Source organism: Oncorhynchus mykiss, chromosome 32 (assembly GCF_013265735.2).
Source record: "Oncorhynchus mykiss isolate Arlee chromosome 32, USDA_OmykA_1.1, whole genome shotgun sequence".
NCBI lineage: Eukaryota > Metazoa > Chordata > Actinopteri > Salmoniformes > Salmonidae > Oncorhynchus > Oncorhynchus mykiss.
Window position 1 is genome coordinate 26,904,723 of NC_050572.1, and position 22,653 is coordinate 26,927,375.

General features: G+C 43.9%; 1 protein-coding gene across 5 annotated transcripts in view; it reads left to right on the forward strand.

Annotated features, from left to right (window-relative positions):
* Positions 1 to 22,653, forward strand: part of LOC110489414 (trafficking protein particle complex subunit 9) — a 288,194-nt gene that overhangs the window by 76,687 nt on the left and 188,854 nt on the right. For all 5 annotated transcript variants that reach the window (XR_005041280.1, XM_036970672.1, XM_036970674.1 and 2 more), the window contains 2 exons: positions 4 to 136; positions 1,038 to 1,198. Coding sequence is in view for 4 of the 5 variants with exons in the window: in XM_036970672.1 (XP_036826567.1) it covers positions 4 to 136; positions 1,038 to 1,198 (294 nt within the window). In the remaining variant the exon portion in view is untranslated. The remainder of the gene's footprint in view (positions 1 to 3; positions 137 to 1,037; positions 1,199 to 22,653) is intronic.

Below are 22,653 nucleotides of genomic sequence, written 5' to 3' on the forward strand. Positions count from 1 at the left end.
TAGGCTACCACACGTCAGTGTTTGGTGTGACCAGTGACTGTCTCCTGGACGGTCTACCCAGTGTGAGGACCAGTGGCTGTGTGGTGGAGGTCATTCCATCATTACCCCGTCTCCAGCTCAGCACCTCTCTACCACGGTGAGACACCCTCCTCCCTAACTCCTAAATACTGCACCCGATGGAGCATCCAGCTAGGGAGGGGTAGGTACTCACTTTGCTCAGTCAGAGCCACTTTCAAAATGAGTGACTGGTAGTGGGGTTTCTGGACCAAAAACACAACAAGCTCCCAACCGCATCTTGATACTTTTAGTTGGTGATAATTCACAGCCGCCGTCCCTAGACAGGCCGTTCTCTTCACGGGCTCTTTTCTGCAAGACAGTCATCCTACTTTTAAATGACCTGCTGGGACCTCTGTAATTACTAAGAACTTAAGTCATCGTTTATACCTTGATGATTACAGGTTCTGTATCTTAGTAGTGAGAGAATGTTGGATAGATAGATAGATATGCTTTCTCTTCAGCCTCGTCGCTTGCTGCTGGACAATAACATTACAAAAGACATAATTCAGAATAGGACCTTGCCGTGCTCATCCCAATCTGCCTCTTTAGCTGTAATCTATCTCTCTCTCTCTCCATCCTCTTCCTTTTGTACCTCTTTCTTTCACGTCTGGTTCCCCTTCCCAATAGCCAGGGCCGTGAATATGTGTGTTTCTTTATTTGTGTGTGTGAGTGCTTGCGCTCACGCTCAAGATAGCATCATGCAAGTGTGTGTAGATTTGCATGCAGTGCAGTGGCCAACATCAAGACTCAAAGTCTCAGACCCCCTGTGGAGCAGTACACATTATATGAATAACTTTTAAAAAAAAAAGTGAAATCTTATATATTTTGGCTGCTGTGTATATTATCACATTTGTTTTATTTGACTATTATTTATTCCAAATCATCTCATCAGAAAATGAAAATGAACCAACATTTCGGTAAATCGCTCAGCGCTGTCTGAAGACATGTCTTAACCCTTACCCTCCTGTATCCCCCTCCAGGTCAGCCCACCCCCTCCGGCCCTCTAAAGAGGAGTTGTCCAGCAGTGTGTCTGTCCAGCTCTTTAACGGAGAGACCCAGCAGCTGACCATCACTCTGGAGAACATCGGCTCTGAAGACCTGGAGACACTGGAGGTCACCTCCAAGACCTGCAATACTAAAGGTCAGGGTTGAGACAACACACACACACACACACACACACACACTTCAATTCAAGGGACTTTATTGGCATGTGAGACATGTGTTAACATTGCCAAAGCAAGTGAGGTAGATAATATACAAAAGTGAAATAAACAATAAAACATTTATAGTAAACATTACACATACAGAAGTTTCAAAACAATAAAGACATTACACATGTCATATTATATATACAGTGGGGCAAAAAAGTATTTAGTCAGCCACCAATTGTGCAAGTTCTCCCACTTAAAAAGACGAGAGAGGCCTGTAATTTTCACCAAAGGTACACTTCAACTATGACAGACAAAATGAAAAAAAAAATCCAGAAAATCACATTGTAGAATTTTTAATAAATGAATTTGCAAATGATGGTGGAAAATAAGTATTTGGTCACCTACAAACAAGCAATATTTCTGGCTCTCACAGACCTGTAACTTCTTCTTTAAGAGGCTCCTCTGTCCTTCACTCGTTACCTGTATTAATGGCACCTGTTTGAACTTGTTATCAGTATAAAAGACACCTGTCCACAACCTCAAACAGTCACACTCAGATCTAGGTGCTGCTGTAGGCCCTCCTTGGTTGGGAACAGATCTAGGTGCTGCTGTAGGCCCTCCTTGGTTGGGAACAGATCTAGGTGCTGCTGTAGGCCCTCCTTGGTTGGGAACAGATCTAGGTGCTGCTGTAGGCCCTCCTTGGTTGGGAACAGATCTAGGTGCTGCTGTAGGCCCTCCTTGGTTGGGAACAGATCTAGGTGCTGCTGTAGGCCCTCCTTGGTTGGGAACAGATCTAGGTGCTGCTGTAGGCCCTCCTTGGTTGGGAACAGAAGCACCAGACCATCAGCAAACAGTAGACATTTTATTTTACCTTTATTTAACTAGGCAAGTCAGTTAAGAACAACAGTAGACATTTGACTTCAGATTCTAGTAGGGTGAGGCCGGGTGCTGCAGACTTTTCTAGTGCCCTCGCCAATTCGTTAATTTGTACAGTTGAAGTCGGAAGTTCACATTCACCTTAGCCAAATACATTTAAACTCAGTTTTTCACAATTCCTGACATTTAATCCTAGTAAAAAATTCCCTGTCTTAAGTCAGTTAGGATCACCACTTTATTTTATGAATGTGAAATGTCAGAATAATAGTGGAAAGAATAATTTATTTAAGCTTTTATTTCTTTCATCACATTCCCAGTGGGTCAGAAGTTTACATTCACTCAATTAGTATTTGGTAGCATTGCCTTTAAATTGTTTAACTTGGGTCAAATGTTTCGGTTAGCCTTCCACAAGCTTCCCACAATAAGTTGGGTGAATTTTGGCCCATTCATCTTGGCAGAGCTGGTGTAACTGAGTCAGGTTTGTAGGCCTCCTTGCTCGCACACACCTTTTCAGTTCTGCCCACAAATGTTCTATAGGATTGAGGTCAGGGTTTTGTGATGGCCACTCCAATACCTTGACTTTGTTCTCCAAAAAGTACAACTGTAGTCTACTTGTGGTGCAGGGTTTGAATTGAATTGAAATGACCCACCCGCTCTGTCAGAGCTGTGGTTTACCAGTGGGCTTGTAGAGGGCTGCAATTCAACACACACACACCTTTCCTTTTGAAGTTGCCTAGGAAACTGATGTGATTAGCAAAATGGCTGTGGTAGAAGTGGGAATGTGGAGTGGCTTGCCAGTACTGTGCTGATGTAGTACCTTTACCAGCCTACACACACACCCCTGTCCTTATTTCCACTGCAGCGATTACATGGTTGTACCACTGACTGCATGATTGTACTGCCTCCTGTGTTTAGACAGGGCTGTGGGAAGCAATCTGTCTTATGTGGAGAGAGTCCTCTGCTATTTTTTGAGTTTGATTGCAACATACAGTACAGTCCTCACGTGTTCAGCTTTCAGTTGAAGTCCTGGCTGTGAACTTATCTTGAACTTATCAAGGTGTTTCCTTGTGTTTGTGAATCACATGGAAAGAGTCACTTCTCTCGAACCAATTGGGAAAGAATATTCAGTACACTACTCACCATAAAGTTGGCTGCAGTCTTATACTAACAAGTAGTGTTGATGTATTGGTTTGAAAGGGATCCAACCAGATATATTCTCAATGTATTAACAGTTTCTTAAAAGGCAATTTGTTATAGCGCAACATTCTGCGGCATCGTCACGCCTTGGAGGCTAAAAGCATGAAGGATTATGACAAACCAAATCACTGTTGTCCAGAACTGCTAGCTGCACATCAACGTTAGAAAGAATGTTTTACACTTTCTTTGTCAGCTTGGGTGAAAAGCCAAGAGGCTTTTTAACGGATGATTGATTGTGTGTTCCCTGTTCTCTCTGGAAGCAGAAACTCTCTGGATATGATGAAATTACAGAATTAACAAGTCTGTGTCCCAAATGGCACCCTGTTCCCTTTATAGTGCACAACGTTTGACCAGTAGTGCACGATTTAGGGAATAGTGTGCCATGTCAGACACAGACAAAAATTGGAGTTGCGTAAGTGGAGGAAAGGAGCATCATCTAATTTTCTTATTACTTCTAGTCATTAAGAAGCTCTGTGGTTTATTTCCCCAGAGGGGTTTAGTTTGGCACAGATCCTGGAACAGGTTTCCTTTGAGAGTTTGGCCATATATCATGCATGCAGCAGGAAAAGATTTCATCCGATTTAGATGAGATTCCTTAACTTTGGTCCGGGCGGATTGGATGGTTTTATGTCCTGGAGATGTTTGGATGAGCAGTCCCTCTTGACATGCCATTTGGTATTGAATGATTTCTAAAGCATGTGTATGCTTCCTGAAATGTCCCGAAGAGGCCTTTACGCTGCCTTCAGGAAGTATTCACACCCCTTGACTTTTTCCACATTTTGTTGTGTTACAAGGTGGGATTCAAATGGATTGTCCTTTTTTTTGTTGTCAACGATCTACTGTCAAAGTGGATGAAAAATTCTAACATTTGTGAAAAATAATTCAACACTAAAATATCTTGATGACATAAGTTTTCAACATGTTAGAACCCCCTTTGTCAGTGATTACAGCTGTGAGTCTTCCTGGGTAAGTCTGTTAAGAGCTTTACACACCTGGATTGTACAACATTTGCACATGATTCTTTTTTTAATTCTTCAAGCTCTGTCAAGTTGGTTGTAGAAAATTGCTGGACAGCCATTTTCAAGTCTTGCCATAGATAATCAAGTAGATTTAATTCAAAACTGTAACTCGGCCACTCAGCAACACTGTCTTCTTGGTGAGCAAATGTACTGTAGATTTGGCATTGTGTTTTAGGTAGTTAATTGCTTTGCCACATATTTTTTTGCGGCATTACTTTAGTGTGTAATCCTGTGAGAAAAAATGTAAATGTAATCCATTTTAAATTCAGCAAAATGTGTCAAAAGTCAAGGGGTGTGAATACTTTCGGAAGGCACTGTCGATTCTACTAGATGATATTATTGCATTTCTGAGATTCTATTCTATTAGTTGATATGCTGATGTGAACGGTATTCTATTATGGCCCAGCGGTGAGCGTTTCAGCTGCTGATTGTGGTGGAGGTGCTTGCAACTGAGCAGCCGCATTAGAAATATCTGTCCAAATACACTCAATCGGTTGACGTTGCTAACGGAAAGGAAAGGCAAGGCTAGAGTCATTATTTGAATGGATTGAGACAAACTGTAGGCTAAGGCTACACATGTTCTCCTCCCACACACAGAGTCATTTGCACATTTTCTCTTGACAATGTGTCTCTCTTCCTACATTATGTGTTGTGATTTACACATGTACCGTTAACATTTCGTTGGTTCTGTCAATGGAATCAGTGGAAGGAGAGAGTGCCCCTCGTGCCTGTATAACAGCCCACATTGTCACGCAGTCAGAAATCCAGCAAGGAATGATCATATTCACACAATTCACCTGAACAAGGGTGCAGACCCTGATTTGAGAAATAACATCTCTATCTCTGTCGGGTTCATTTGGGGTCATAGTATTAGCAACACTTGTTCACTGCCCACCTGAGGGACTGTATTTTCAGCCATATATTTCCTGTGTTTGAGGGGTGCAAAGTCTACTGTACCTTAAATCCTGCTGGATTGATTGCTACCACCTTTACTCATCGCGGCTCTTTCATACTCGTGCTTGTGCCTATCGTTTTGTCCGGTTAGCGTTACGACTGCGGAAACGTTTGTAATGACCTGTCAAACCCCGGTAATGAAATGGAATACATGGTCTTATCGTTGACTCTATAAGAACACTAAAGCGTCGTCTCGGGTTTAACACACCATCTCAACACAACACAGATCATTTCATTTGATAGGTATTCTTATTTTTTTTTGCGGAGTCATTTAATACAGTTGAAATGTTTAGAAAATTGAATGCACGGAAATGAAAGCAACTTGTGAAAACGAACACTCAGATTATAACGACATTGTGTCTGATCTCGCAAACAATGTAACGTGTTTTTAGATAGGTGTAATCTAGAGCCAAGCCTGTTGATTTGTATTCCTAGGGTATCCTGCTATTGACACCAATAGTTGAATTATGCAACAGAACAACAGCAGTAAATGATGAGGCAGTCTAGACGGCCCAGGTAGGGTAGACAGAGTGTTTGGTAGTTTCAACCTTGTTCCACTCCTTTATGTTAATGTGTTCATATGCAAATACAGCCATTTTATTTTGTTACAAATGAGGCACATATCTTTTTCTTTCTTTAAATATTTAATACAATAAGAAACAGTTTATACACTATAAAAGTATGTGGTCACCCCTTCAAATTAGTGGGTTTGGCTATTTCAGCTACACCCGTTGCTGACAGGTGTTTAAAGTAGAGCACATCGCCATGCAATCTCCATAGACAAACATTGGCAATAGAATGGCCCTAACTGAAGAGCTGCTGGCGCTGCCCCAGTCAACTGTAAGGGCTATTATTGTGAAGTGAAAACGTCTAGGAGCAACAACCTCTTAGCCACAAAGTGGTAGGCCACACAACCTCACAGAACATGACCCGGGAAGTGCTGAAGCGCGAAGCGTGTAAAAATCGCCTGTCCTCAGTTGCAACACTCACTACCGAGTTCTAAACTGCCTCTGGAAGCAACGTCAGCACAATAAGTGTTATTCGGGAGCTTCATGAAATGGGTTTCCATTGCCGAGCAGCCGCACGCACACAAGCCTTAGATCACCATGCGCAATGCCAAGTGTCGGCTGGAGTGGTGTTAAGCTCGCCACAATTGGACTCTGGAGCAGTGGAAATGAGTTCTCTGGACCACGCTTCACCATCTGGCAATCCGACAGATGAATCTGGGTTTGGTGGATGCCAGGAGAACGCTACCTGCCTGAATGCATAGTGCCAACTGTTAAGTTTGGTGGAGGATGAATAATGGTCTGTGGCTGTTTTTCATGGTTCGGCTAGGCCCCTTAGTTCCAGTGGAGGGAAATCATAATACTACAGCATACAATGACATTCTATATGATTGTGTGCTCCCAACAGTGTAGCAACAGTTTGTGGAAGACCTTTTCCTGTTTCAGCATGACAACGCTCCAGTGCACAAAGCAAGGTCCATACAGAAATGGTTTGTTAAGATTGATGTGGAATATCTTGACTGGCCTGCACAGAGCCCTGACCTCAAATCCATCAAACATCTATAGGATGAATTGGAACGCCGGCTGCGAGCCAGGCCTAATTGCGTAAAACATCAGTGCCCGACCTCCTCTAATGCTCTCGTGGCTGAATGGAAGCAAGTCCCTGCAGCAATGTTCCAACCTCTAGTGGAAAGCCTTCCCAGAAGAATGGAGAATGTTTTAGCAGCAAAGGGGGGACTAACTCCATATTAATGCCTGTGATTTTGGAATGAGATGTTCTACGAGCATGTAGTGTATGAGTGCATTCTAGGGGGAAAAAGGTGGAATCTGACAATAAATTTAGTAGCTGAATTCCCACCAAAATCCCTGAACTGTTATGTGTTATAATGAAGTCAATGTCTGATGGGTTCGATCTAAACGTTTAGAGTATCTTCATCCATTGTCCAACTGTTGCATTTTTATTATGACCGTTGCTAATAGTATAGATCACAGAGGAGAAATACACTTTGTTCACACACGAACAAGTCCTATAAGAACACTTAATGCTCCTCTCTTCCACCTACCCATTCTCTGGCTGCATCATAGACACACATATACACATATTTTATAAAGAAATGACTAATGACTGTCCGTCCTGCCAGGCAGCGACACAGAGCGGATCAGGCTACTTCTCGGGGTCCTGATCCTGTGTTTGTTCTACAAAGTCTGGTTCATTATATAGAGGAGAGCACCAAAACCAATGACGCTGAGGTAGATTTAGGAGACCTTTTGGAGGTGTTTAATGACACATCAGGCTGGTTGTGACGGCGGAGAACTAACCTTTATCTGTCTAATTTGTGTTGCTGGAGGCTGGTTGGTTGGAGCTGATCAATGCCCTTTCTGCTGGTGTTTTCACCTGTTGAGGTTGCAGTGGTTTCGTTGAGCACTATTAGTAGTAACAGTGTTGTGTTGTGTGCATGCGTACCCGTTTGTTTATGTTTTGTTTTCATAAGCCTGGGAGTCATTCTCCATTCTGCTTCATTTACGTTAGACAAGGTTCTCCACATGTTACTTCTTAGCTGTATATGTTAAAACGCTAAGTGCTTAAGACTACACACACACACACTCTCCCGGACGAGCTAAACACCTTCTTCACGCGCTTCGAGGAAAAACAACATTGAGACGCTGACGTGGGCCCCCGACGCTCACAAGGACTGTTGCACACACAAGCATTTCACTGCACCTGCGATAGCATCTGCAAATCTGTGTACTTGACCAATACACTTTTGATTTTGTTTGACACACGCACACACACACACACACACACACACACACAGGCTACTACCCACGGCAGCTCAACCAAAATCCCACCGTGTAGCCTCGGCGGGAGCCCACCACACGGAGCTCTGCATGATGTAATCAAGCCTGCTAATTGCACAGCAGTGCCATGGCTCATACTACAAAAGCCTTTTAGTGAGAGCCCACTCAATTGTCACTTGTTGGCAGCCATTGTGTCCCAATTGCTGTTGGAACAACTGTATAGTATTTATTACGGCACAAGAAGAGTGGTTTAAACATCTAGATAAATCAAAGATTTAATCATATCTCTATGGGCTTGAAGTTCTGGTTTGAGTGTTGCCGTCTAAACTAAAGCACTTTTGGTGCAAACCGTATTCATTTTCTGTTTATTTTATTAATTATAATCATAGTAGTAATATATGCCATTTAGCAGACCCTTTTATCCAAAGTGATTTACAGTATGGGTATGGGTATGGCTGGTACCGGGAATCAAACCCACTATCCCGGTGTGACGAGCCATTCTCTACCAACTGAGCTACAGAGGACCATTATTATCAAGGTCCTACTAAAAGAGGGATTGACTCTTGTTCAAACTAATTCACGTAGCCACTATCAGTTTTATGTTTTATTCTAAGATGAATCACTTGTTGAAGTAGGCCTGTTATACCTGATGGGGGGTTGACAGGACAAATCTCATCAACTCAGCCGTGTAGAGGTTGTAGACATAGTTACATTTTTATGAAGCATTCTTGCTTCAGATGAAGTGTGAAATGCATTGTGACTATGGTGTCCTCATGCTACCTGTCCTCCCTGTTACTGCTACCAGTCAGACTCACTGTGTTGCTACCTGTCCTCCCTGTTACTGCTACCAGTCAGACTCACTGTGTTGCTACCAGTCCTCCCTGTCACTGCTACCAGTCAGACTCACTGTGTTGCTACCAGTCCTCCCTGTCACTGCTACCAGTCAGACTCACTGTGTTGCTACCTGTCCTCCCTGTTACTGCTACCAGTCAGACTCACTGTGTTGCTACCTGTCCTCCCTGTTACTGCTACCAGTCAGGCTCACTGTGTTGCTGCCAGTCCTCCCTGTCACTGCTACCAGTCACACTCACTTTGTTGCTACCTGGTGTGTTTCCTGTATTGATGTCTCCACTCAGTCTTCTCTGCTATCCCAAACACAACACTTCTCTCTCCTTCTCATGGACCAAACTACCCAACGGACTGACACACATTTGTTTTCTCCCAAGATGTGTGTGTGTGAGGCACCATACAGTACAGTGTGTATCTAGATAGCTGTCTCTGTTAGGGCTGTGCCCCAGACAGAACCTCTGTCTCCAGGTAGATGGAGGATGCTGAAGTGTTTTTGTTCCATAGACATGCCAGATGAGACTGGCACGAGCAGAGTGTGTGCATGTGAGTGTGCGCGTTTGTTCTCTGCTCCCATCGGTTATCTGTGGTAAAGGGGAGAACAGACCAGGCCAGTCCTGGTGTTTTCCTCTCTTGACCCAGCCTCTCTAGTGGACCTACCTCATCATATACTGCTAGTTGTCCTGGCAACTCTGTCCTCTGCTCCTGTACAGGGGCGTCTGTGTTTGCTTTTGCTCCCAGCGTGCCTCCCTCCCTGACTCCATTCTCAGTGTTCACAATGAAATGAATCAGTTCTTCACAATAGGGATGAAGCATCAGTGGAAAAGCAAACAACTTTCTCTCTGCCTGTGTATAGTATGTCTTCAGTAGCCAACTGATATGAGAGAGAAAAGTGGTTCAGGTAGGAACTTATGTCGGAGTTGCAGTACCACATTCTGTCCACAGAGGGAAGTAGAGACAGTGTGAACAGGGTTCAGTCTTTGCTTTCTTGGACTAAACCGTTTTTAATGGTATACTGGCAGGCTATATATAGCCTAATGGAGTGTGTATTAATTCTAGGTGAATGTCACTGTTTCTATGGATGTCCTGTGCTGCACCATGTCTTACAAACAGACGACAGTGTAAGACCTGAGGCTGTGTGGAGGACATGGACCAGCTGGGGTGACCGTGTGTGTTCCACCTGTGGCAGCTCACAGCTACAGTCACAAGTGATGGAAGAAGACAGCCCTTCACTAATCGATTCATCATGGATGAAACCAATGTTTTTTTCTGCTCCTCACCAACAGGGTGTTGAGGGTTCACTCGCTCTTCTGTAGGAAGACCTTTTGCCAAACCTTTTCACCACTGCTATGTTTGTGTTTCTATACAGTTCGATATGGTTTCACTCTTAGAAGCGCTCATTCAAGTGGATGTTAGGCCTAACTCTGCATGCTCTTTCTGTGTTAGCTTGATAGAGACATTATGGTGTTTCCATCTCAGATGTCTCAGACTGCCATAGCAAAAGGGATAGAAAAGAGCGGGTGAGTCGGACTAAAAGTGCTTGGGAATGGGTTACATGGGTTTGTTCTTGCTGGGGTAGACCGAGCTCTGTTTATTACTTGAACAGAGAGAGATCTCCCAGCCGTCCATGAGTAGCGTGATTGTGTCTGTCATTATTTGTGATGCATGCTGTTTTTGTACTGCTCATAATACTAGGGCTAACACCGCAAGGCTGGGCTACCTCCTGGCTGGGCTACCTCCTGGCTGGGCTACGTCCTGGCTGGGCTACCTTGCTGGCTGGGCTACCTTGCTGGCTGGGCTACCTTGCTGGCTGGGCTACCTTGCTGGCTGGGCTACCTTGCTGGCTGGGCTACCTCCTGACTGGGCTACCTGCTGGCTGGGCTACCTGCTGGCTGGGCTACCTGCTGGCTGGGCTACCTGCTGAATAAGGCAGTGTGGTGTCAACATGGAGAAATGAATATGTTTCTCTCTCCATGCCTGTCTCTTTAGCCATCTTTCATTCCCCTTCTCTGTTTGTGGACACCTGCTCTTAGAACATTTCATCCCAAAATCATGGGCATTACTATGGAGTTGGTCCCCCCTTTGCTGCTATAACAGCCTCCACTCTTCTGGGAAGGATTTCCATTAGATGTTGGAACATTGCTGCGGGGACTTAATTCCAGTTGGAAGTACAGAACCGTCTAGAATGTCATTGTATGCTGTAACGTTAAGATTTCACCTCACTGGAACCATGAAAAACAGCCCCAGACCATTATTCCTCCTCCACCAAACTTTACAGTTGGCACTATGAATTGGGGCAGGTAGCGTTCTCCTGGCATCCACCAAACCCAGATTCAGCCGTCGGACTGCCAGATGGTGAAGCGTGATTCATTACTCCAGAGAACACGTTTCCACTGCTCCGGAGTCCAATGGCTGCTGCTCGGCCATGGAAACCCATTTCACGTAGCATCCGACGAACAGTTATTGTGCTGACATTGCTTCCAGAGGCAGTTTGGAACTCGGTAGTGAGTATTGCAATCGAGGACAGATGATTTATACGCTCTACGCACTATAGCACTTGCCTGTCCCGTTCTGTGAGCTTGTTTGACCTACCACCATTGGATATATTGAAGCAACATCTCAAGACATCAGGACATTAAAGCTTGGTCGCAAATGGGTCTTCCAAATGGACAATGACCCCAAGCATATTTCCAACGTTGTGGCAAAGTGGCTTAAGGATGACAAAGTCAAGGTATTGGAGTGGCCACAAAGCCCTGAACTCAATCCTATAGAAAATTTGTGGGCAGAACTGAAAAAGCGTGTGCGAGCAAGGAGGCTTACAAACCTGACTCAGTTACACCAGCTCTGTCAGGAGGAATGGGCCAAAATTCACCCAGCTTATTGTGGGAAGCTTGTAGAAGGCTACCCGACACGTTTGACCCAAGTTAAACAATTTAAAGGCAATGCTACCAAATACTAATTGAGTGTATGTGAACTTCTGTCCCTCTGGGAATGTGATGAAAGAAATAAAAGCTGAAATAAATAATTATCCCTAATATTATTCTGACATTTCACATTCTTAAAATAAAGTGGTGATCCTAACTGACATAAGACAGGGAATTTTTACTATAATTTTATGTTAGGAATTGTTAAAAACTGAGTCTAAATGTATTTGGCTAAGGTGTATGTAAACTTCTGAATTCAACTGTATATATTTTGTCTATCCCAGTCCCGTTCCCCCGCAGAAGGTCTTTTGCCTTTTGGTAGGCCGTCATTGTAAATAAGAATTTGTTCTTAACTGACTTGCCTAGTTAAAGGTTAAATATTATTATATTTTTTTAAGTAATAGACTGTTGTTTCTCTTTTCTTATTTGAGCTGTTCTTGCCATAATTTTGACTTCTGACTACCTCATTAAGCTGGTTGAGAGAATGCTAAGTGTGCAAAGCTGTCATCAAGGCAAAGGTTGGCTACTTTGAAGAATCTCAAATATGAATATATATATTTTTGATTTGTTTAAGACTTTTTTGGTTACTACATGATTTCATATGTGTTATTTCATAGTTTTGATGTCTTCACTATTATTCTACCATATAGTAAAAATAAACACGCATCCTGGAATGAACCATTGATGTTACCTGGGTGTGAGGTCAGAGGCCCATTTTGGCACTTAGATGAGACTGAAAGATGCATGAATGGACTGTTGGTACGTTTGCTCTGACCCTGTCATACCACATCAGCATTATTACATCTAGCCTTAGATGTTTTATCCAGGCCTTAGATCTTCAGGAGGAAGAAGCCTCTGAGCAATCTGATGATCTGACAATTCATCAGCTTTACCTGCTCCACTGAGAGGAAAAACACGAGTATGTTTAGTGGTGGTGGTGGTCATCAACATGCTACACACAATGTTTTCAGAGAAACGGAGACTGCAGGGCGAACACTTCAAAAGAGCTCAGCTAAATTCAGTATATTTTCCAGGAATTGTTTAGGGATGACTGGGCTGGCAATGTTGTGGGTATTTGCAGAATGACCCGCATATGAAAGCTATGCCTATGTAGTGACGCATGCTGTGCCAGGCGAGAGAGAGAGCAGAAAGTGAGACAGCGACTCTAAGACAGACAGCTACAGCGGGTAGAGTGTGAACACCAGGCACCCTGCTTAGAGCTTGTCTCAGGCCAAGGCCGAGGTTGGGACCAGGACCAACCACCATACAGCTGCCCGGACACATCTGGAGCCAGTTCTAAGCAGCTGGACACTAAGGTAACTTCCCAAATGGCAGCCTATTACCTATATAGTGCACTACTTTTGACTCCTTTTAGTAGGGAATACGGTGCCCTCTGGGATACAACCTAAGCAGAGATAGACTCACTGGAGGAAAACAAACAGAACCTCCAAAGCTATAAATGTACTGTAGAAAACTTAGTGGTTTAGTATTTTTGATGGGAACAAAAGTTGACTTAAGAATCTCTCTGTGGGCTGAAATCCCTGTGAATGACGAGGACCAAATAGCTCAAAATGGATGTACTTCAGCAATGGGCATGTAGGTATCATCAATTATAAAGGGCGGACGATTTTACTTAACACGGACATGGGCAGGCGTCATAGGAGACAAAACTGAATTTGTGGAGAATCTCTGGAGAAAGTGGAATTCTTGTGTAATCCTAACACGCATAATTCATTAGATTTATAGCCAAACACCCACGTTTTGGGGACAAAATAAACTACTCTGCAGGTACAAGCATGAGAAAGACAAGTGAACTAGACTAGACCTTTAGAGCCTAGTAAAGTACACTATACAGTTGAAGTCGGAAGTTTACTTACACCTTAGCCAAATACATTTAAACTCAGTTTTTCACAATTCCTGACATTTAATCAGAGTAAAAACGCGTTTCCTTCCTGAGCGGTATGACAGCTTTGTGGTCCCATGGTGTTTACACTTGCGCACTATTGTTTGTACAGTATGGCATTTGGAAATTGCTCCCAAGGATGAACTAGACTGGTGGAAGTCTGAAGTTTTTATTCTGAGGTCTTGGCTGATTTGATTTTCCCATGATGTCAAGCAAAGAGGCACTGAGTTTGAAGGTAGGCCTTGAAATACATCCACAGGTACACCTCCAATTGACTCAAATGATGTCAATTAGCCTATCAGAAGCTTCTAAAGCCATGACATCATTTTCGGGAATTTTCCAAGCTGTTTAAAGGCACAGTCAACTTAGTGTATTTAAACTTCTGACCCACTGGAATTGTGAAACCGTGAATTATAAGTGAAATAATCTGTCTGTATACAATTGTTGTAAAAATTACTTGTGTCATGCATAAGGTAGATGTCCTAACCGACTTGTCAAAATTACTTTTTTTTAAACAAGAAATTTGTGGAGTGTCTGAAAACTGAGTTTTAATGACTCCAACCTAAGTGTATGTAAACTTCTGACTTCAACTGTATATATAGGACATAACACACACCACTGCATAAAGAGAGACCTAAGACAACAACATAACATGGCAGCAAGACAACACAGCATGGCAGCAAGACAACAAGACAACAACATGGTTGCAACACAACACGGCAGCAGCACAAAACATGGTACAAACATTATTGAGCACAGACAACAGCACAAAGGGCAAGAAGGAAGAGACAACAATACATCATACAAATCAGCCACAACTGTCAGTAAGAGTCCATGACTGAGTGTTTGAATGAAGAGATTGAGATACAACTGTCCAGTTTGAGTGTTTGTTGCAGCTCGTTCTAGTCGCAGCGAACTGAAAAGACGAGCGACCCAGGGATGTGTGTTCTTTGGGGACATTTAACAGAATGTGATGTGTCCTATAAGGCAGAATGGGTGTTGTATGTGGAGGATGAGGGCTGCAGTAGATATCTCAGATAGGGGAGAGAGAGGCCTAGGAGGGTTTTATAAATAAGCATCAACCAGTGGGTCTTGCGACAGATATACAGAGATGACCAGTTTACAGAGGAGTATAGAGTGCAGGGATGTGCCCTATAAGGAGCATTGGTGGTAAATCTGATGGCTGAATGGTAAAGATCATCTAGCCGCTCGAGAGCACCCTTAACTGACAATCTATAAATTACGTCTCCGTAATCTAGCATTGGTAGGATGGTCATCTGAATCAGGGTGCTGGGGTGAAAGAGGACCGACCACGATAGAGGAAACCAAGTCTAGATTTAACTTTAGCCTGCAGCTTTGGTATGTGCTGAGAGAAGGACAGTGTACCTTCTAGCCACTCCCAAGCACTTGTATGAGGTGACTACCTCAAGCTCTAAACCCTCAGGAGGTAGTAGTCACACCTGTGGGGAGAGGGGCATTCTTCTTACCAAACCACATGACCTTTGTTTTGGAGGTGTTCAGAACAAGGTTAAGGGCAGAGAAAGCTTTGTTGTAGAGCGTTTAACACAAAATCCGGGGAGGGGCCAGCTAAGTATAATACTGTATCATCTGCATATAAATGGATGAGAGAGCTTTCTACTGCCTGAGCTATGTTGTTGATGTAAATTAAGAGCGTGGGGCCTAGGATTGAGCCTTGGTGACACTGCACTCTTTGAGAGAGGTAGTTAGCAAACCAGGCCGAAGACCCCTCAGAGACACCAATCCTCCTTAGCCAGCCCACAAGAATAGAATGGTCTACTGTATCAAAATCTCTGGCCAAGTCAATTAAAAATGCAGCACCACATTGCTTAGAATGAATGGCAATGGTGACATCATTGAGGACATTTAAGGTTGCAGTTACACATCCATAACCTGAGCGGAAACCAAATTGCCTACCAGAGAGAGGACTATAGACATCTAGAAAGCCAGTCAGTTGATTATTATCACGTTTTTCCAACACTTTTGATGAACAGGGCAAAATGGATATATGCCTATAACAGTTTGGATCAGCTTGATCTCCCCCTTTAAATAAAGGACACACCGTGGCTGCCTTCCAAGCAATGGGAACCACGTCAGAGAGGAGAGACAGGTTAAAAAGGTCAGAGATAGGCTTGGAGATGATATGGGCTGCAACCCTAAAGAAGAAAGGGACTTTTTTAGTTTAAGGAGCTCATTTAGCACCTCAGACTCAGTGACAGCCTGCAGAGAGAAACTTTGTAGCATGGCAGGGGAATAGAGGGAGGAGGATCGGGGCTAGTCGCATTAGAAGGGGTGGGAGATCAGGAAATGTTGGACGGGCTATGAGGCATGGCTGTGTCAAATAGGAATTCGGACTTAATGAAGTGGTGATTAAAGAGCTCAGCCATTTGCTTCTTGTCAGTAACAACCACATCATCAACATTAAGGGACATGGGCAGCTGTGAGGAGGGTTTATTCTCCAGGTCTTTAACTGTTTTCCAGAACTTCTTGGGGTTAGACCCACAGAGAGAGAACTGCTCCTTAAAGTAACTAACTTTGGCCTTCCGGATAGCCTGAGTGCACGTATTTCTCATTTGCATGAACAAGAGCCTGTCAACCTGAGTATGCGTGTGCCGAGCCTTTCGCCAAATGCAATTCTTGAGGTGGAGTAACTGCAAGATCACAGTCGAACCAGTGGCTAAACCTGTTTCTAAGCGTCCAAGCGTCTTCGTCAGAGGGGATCAAGATGATTCTATACTGTTTTACAGAGGCCAATTCATGGAGGAATGCTTGCTCATTAAAGTTTTTTAGCAAGTATCTATGACAAATCAGGACAGGTCGTTTCACTGAGCAGCCATTACGAACACAGGCTGTAAAACAGTGATCACTAAGGATCCATACAGAAAACACCAGACTGATACAGTGCCTTGCGAAAGTATTCGGCCCCCTTGAACTTTGCGACCTTTTGCCACATTTTAGGCTTCAAACATAAAGATATAAAACTGTATTTTTTTGTGAAGAATCAACAACAAGTGGGACACAATCATGAAGTGGAACGACATTTATTGGATATTTCAAACTTTTTTAACAAATCAAAAACTGAAAAATTGGGCGTGCAAAATTATTAAGCCCCCTTAAGTTAATACTTTGTAGCGCCACCTTTTGCTGCGATTACAGCTGTAAGTCGCTTGGGGTATGTCTCTATCAGTTTTGCACATCGAGAGACTGAAATTTTTTCCCATTCCTCCTTGCAAAACAGCTCAAGCTCAGTGAGGTTGGATGGAGAGCATTTGTGAACAGCAGTTTTCAGTTCTTTCCACAGATTCTCGATTGGATTCAGGTCTGGACTTTGACTTGGCCATTCTAACACCTGGATATGTTTATTTTTGAACCATTCCATTGTAGATTTTGCTTTATGTTTTGGATCATTGTCTTGTTAGAAGACAAATCTCCGTCCCGGTCTCAGGTCTTTTGCAGACTCCATCAGGTTCTTCCAGAATGGTCCTGTATTTGGCTCCATCCATCTTCCCATCAATTTTAACCATCTTCCCTGTCCCTGCTGAAGAAAAGCAGGCCCAAACCATGATGCTGCCACCACCATGTTTGACAGTGGGGATGGTGTGTTCAGCTGTGTTGCTTTTACGCCAAACATAACGTTTTGCATTGTTGCCAAAAAGTTCAATTTTGGTTTCATCTGACCAGAGCACCTTCTTCCACATGTTTGGTGTGTCTCCCAGGTAGCTTGTGGCAAACTTTAAACAACACTTTTTATGGATATCTTTAAGAAATGGCTTTCTTCTTGCCACTCTTCCATAAAGGCCAGATTTGTGCAATATACGACTGATTGTTGTCCTATGGACAGAGTCTCCCACCTCAGCTGTAGATCTCTGCAGTTCATCCAGAGTGATCATGGGCCTCTTGGCTGCATCTCTGATCAGTCTTCTCCTTGTATGAGCTGAAAGTTTTGAGGGACGGCCAGGTCTTGGTAGATTTGCAGTGGTCTGATACTCCTTCCATTTCAATATTATCGCTTGCACAGTGCTCCTTGGGATGTTTAAAGCTTGGGAAATCTTTTTGTATCCAAATCCGGCTTTAAACTTCTTCACAACAGTATCTCGGACCTGCCTGGTGTGTTGCTTGTTCTTCATGATGCTCTCTGCGCTTTTAACGGACCTCTGAGACTATTACTTCCGGCGCCGACAGAGATGGCCGCCTCGCTTCGCGTTCCTAGGAAACTATGCAGTTTTTTTGTTTTTTTACGTGTTATTTCTTACATTAGTACCCCAGGTCATCTTAGGTTTCATTACATACAGTCGAAAAGAACTACTGAATATAAGATCAGCATCAACTCACCATCAGTACGACCAAGAATATGTTTTTCGCGACGCGGATCCTGTGTTCTGCCTTACAAACAGGACAACGGAGTGGATCCTATGCAGCGACCCAAAAAAACGACTCCGAAAGAGAGGGAAACGAGGCGGTCTTCTGGTCAGACTCCGGAGACGGGCACAGCGCGCACCACTCCCTAGCATTCTTCTTGCCAATGTCCAGTCTCTTGACAACAAGGTTGATGAAATCCGAGCAAGGGTAGCATTCCAGAGGGACATCAGAGACTGTAACGTCCTTTGCTTCACTGAAACATGGCTCACTGGAGAGACGCTATCCGAAGCGGTGCAGCCAACGGGTTTCTCCACACATCGCGCTGACAGAAACAAACATCTTTCTGGGAAGAAGAGGGGCGGGGGCGTATGCCTCATGGCCAACGTGACATGGTGTGATGAAAGAAACATACAGGAACTCAAATCCTTCTGTTCACCTGATTTAGAATTCCTCACAATCAAATGTAGACCGCATTATCTACCAAGAGAATTCTCTTCGATTATAATCACAGCCGTATATATCCCCCCCCAAGCAGACACATCGATGGCTCTGAACGAACTTTATTTAACTCTTTGCAAACTGGAAACAATTTATCCGGAGGCTGCATTCATTGTAGCTGGGGATTTTAACAAGGCTAATCTGAAAACAAGACTCCCCAAATTTTATCAGCATATCGATTGCGCAACCAGGGGAGGAAAGACCTTGGATCATTGTTACTCTAACTTCCGCGACGCATATAAGGCCCTGCCCCGCCCCCCTTTCGGAAAAGCTGACCACGACTCCATTTTGTTGATCCCTGCCTACAGACAGAAACTAAAACAAGAGGCTCCCGCGCTGAGGTCTGTCCAACGCTGGTCCGACCAAGCTGACTCCACACTCCAAGACTGCTTCCATCACGTGGACTGGGAGATGTTTCGTATTGCGTCAGATAACAACATTGACGAATACGCTGATTCGGTGTGCGAGTTCATTAGAACTTGCGTTGAAGATGTCGTTCCCATAGCAACGATTAAAACATTTCCTAACCAGAAACCGTGGATTGATGGCAGCATTCGTGTGAAACTGAAAGCGCGAACCACCACTGCTTTTAATCAGGGCAAGGTGTCTGGTAACATGACCGAATACAAACAGTGCAGCTATTCCCTCCGCAAGGCTATCAAACAAGCTAAGCGCCAGTACAGAGACAAAGTAGAATCTCAATTCAACGGCTCAGACACAAGAGGCATGTGGCAGGGTCTACAGTCAATCACGGACTACAGGAAGAAATCCAGCCCAGTCACGGACCAGGATGTCTTGCTCCCAGGCAGACTAAATAACTTTTTTGCCCGCTTTGAGGACAATACAGTGCCACTGACACGGCCTGCAACGAAAACATGCGGTCTCTCCTTCACTGCAGCCGAGGTGAGTAAGACACCCACGACTGCGTGGCCACGCACGCCTCCAACTCAATCATCAAGTTTGCGGACGACACAACAGTGGTAGGCTTGATTACCAACAACGATGAGACGGCCTACAGGGAGGAGGTGAGGGCCCTCGGAGTGTGGTGTCAGGAAAATAACCTCACACTCAACGTCAACAAAACTAAGGAGATGATTGTGGACTTCAGGAAACAGCAGAGGGAACACCCCCCTATCCACATCGATGGAACAGTAGTGGAGAGGGTAGCAAGTTTTAAGTTCCTCGGCATACACATCACAGACAAACTGAATTGGTCCACTCACACAGACAGCATCGTGAAGAAGGCGCAGCAGCGCCTCTTCAACCTCAGGAGGCTGAAGAAATTCGGCTTGTCACCAAAAGCACTCACAAACTTCTACAGATGCACAATCGAGAGCATCCTGTCGGGCTGTATCACCGCCTGGTATGGCAACTGCACCGCCCTCAACCGTAAGGCTCTCCAGAGGGTAGTGAGGTCTGCACAACGCATCACCGGGGGCAAACTACCTGCCCTCCAGGACACCTACACCACCCGATGTCACAGGAAGGCCATAAAGATCATCAAGGACATCAACCACCCGAGCCACTGCCTGTTCACCCCGCTATCATCCAGAAGGCGAGGTCAGTACAGGTGCATCAAAGCTGGGACTGAGAGACTGAAAAACAGCTTCTATCTCAAGGCCATCAGACTGTTAAACAGCCACCACTAACACTGACACTGACTCAACTCCAGCCACTTTAATAATGGGAATTGATGGGAAATGACGTAAATATATCACTAGCCACTTTAAACAATGCTACCTTATATAAATGTTACTTACCCTACATTATTCATCTCATATGCATACGTATATACTGTACTCTATATCATCGACGGTATCCTTATGTAATACATGTATCACTAGCCACTTTATACTATACTATGCCACTTTGTTTACATACTCATCTCATTTGTACATACTGTACTCGATACCATCTACTGTATCTTGCCTATGCTGCTCTGTACCATCACTCATTCATATATCCTTATGTACATATTCTTTATCCCCTTACACTGTGTACAAGACAGTAGTTTTGGAATTGTTAGTTAGATTACTTGTTATTACTGCATTGTCGGAACTAGAAGCACAAGCATTTCGCTACACTCGCACTAACATCTGCTAACCATGTGTATGTGACAAATAAAATTTGATTTGATTTGATTTGATCACAGTGCAGGTGCATTTATACGGAGACTTGATTACACACAGGTGGATTGTATTTATCATCATTAGTCATTTAGGTCAACATTGGATCATTCAGAGATCCTCACTGAACTTCTGGAGAGAGTTTGCTGCACTGAATAATTTTGCACGCCCAATTTTTCAGTTTTTGATTTGTTAAAAAAGTATGAAATATCCAATAAATGTCGTTCCACTTCATGATTGTGTCCCACTTGTTGTTGATTCTTCACAAAAAAATACAGTTTTATATCTTTATGTTTGAAGCTTGAAATGTGGCAAAAGGTCGCAAAGTTCAAGGGGGCACTTTCGCAAGGCACTGTACCTTTCAGGATTATTTGTGAGGATTACATCAAGGAGAGCAGCCTTTTCTGGGTGTTTGGAATCATACCTTGTGGAATTGGTAATCATCTGAGAAAGATTTCGGGACTCCAATTGCTTCAGGACTTGGTCAGGTGTTTACTTAAAAAAACGTTTTTTTAACCTTTATTCAGACAGTGTAAGTGGCCAGTAGAGAGCTTAGGGCAGGTTGGGTACAGGCCGGTGCTGATGGAGGACGATAGCACCCAGCAACAGTCAACAAAGGGCTATTTAAAAGTTGAATGCTTAAAACCAGCAAATCAAATTGTTTGGGGACAGACTTGGTGGAGACAACCGAGCACTGAAGGTGATCCTTGGTAAAGATTGCCACTCCCCCACCTTTGGAAGGTCTGTCTTACCGAAAAAGGTTATAACCTGAAAAGTTATCAGTATTCAACACACTCTTCCTTAACCACGTCTCAGTCATGACCAACACATCTGGATTGGAGCTGTGACCCCACACTTTCAATTGATCCATTTTAGGTAATACGCTTCTAGTGATAACATGCTGAAAACCCAGGCTTTTATTAAGAGAGCAGAAATCAGTGAAGCAGATATCATAGCACAAGTCAGAATTGTGACTAGCAACAGTAGTTGGGCCAGGGTGTACATGCACATTTCCAGATATCATCAGCAGTAATACAATCAAGGTACGGCGGAAGGTCAGTCAATCCGGAAAATGTCAAGAACTTCGAAAGTTTCTTCAAGTGCGGTCGCAAAAACCATCAAGCACTTTAATGAAACTGGTTCTCAGGAGGACCGCCATAGGAAAGGAAGACCCAGAGTTACCTCTGCTACAGATAAGTTCATTAGAGTTACCAGCCTCAGAAATTGCAGCCCAAATAAATGCTTCACAGTTCAAGTAACAGACACATCTCAACATCAACTGTTCAGAGGAGACTGTTTGAATCAGGCCTTCATGGTTGAATTGCTGCAAAGAAACCACTACTAAAGGACACAATAAGAAGAAGAGACTTGCTTGGGCCAAGAGACACGAGCAATGGACATTAGACTGGGGGAAATCTGTCCTTTAGTCTGATGAGTCCAAATTTGAGATTTTTGGTTCTTACCGCCTTGTCTTTGTGAGACGCAGAGAAGGTGTACGGATGATCTCTGCATGTGTGGTTTCCACCGTGAAGCATGAAGGAGGAGGTGTGGGGGGTGCTTTGCTGGTGACACTGTCAGTGATTTATTTAGAATTCAAGGCACACTTAACCAGCATGGCTACCACAGCATTCTGCAGCGATGCACCATCCCATCTGGTTTGCGCTTAGTGGGACTATCACTTTTTTTTTTCAACAGGACAATGATCTAACACACCTTCAGGCTGTGTACGGGCTATTTGACCAAGGAGGGGAGTGATGGAGTGCTGCATCAGATGACCTGGCCTCCAGAATAACCCGACCTCAACCCAGTTGAGATGGTTTGGGATGAGATGGACCTCAGAGTGAAGGAAAAGCAGCCAGCAAGTGCTCAGCATATGAGAGAACTCCTTCAAGACTGTTGGAAAAGCATATGTGGGAAAAGA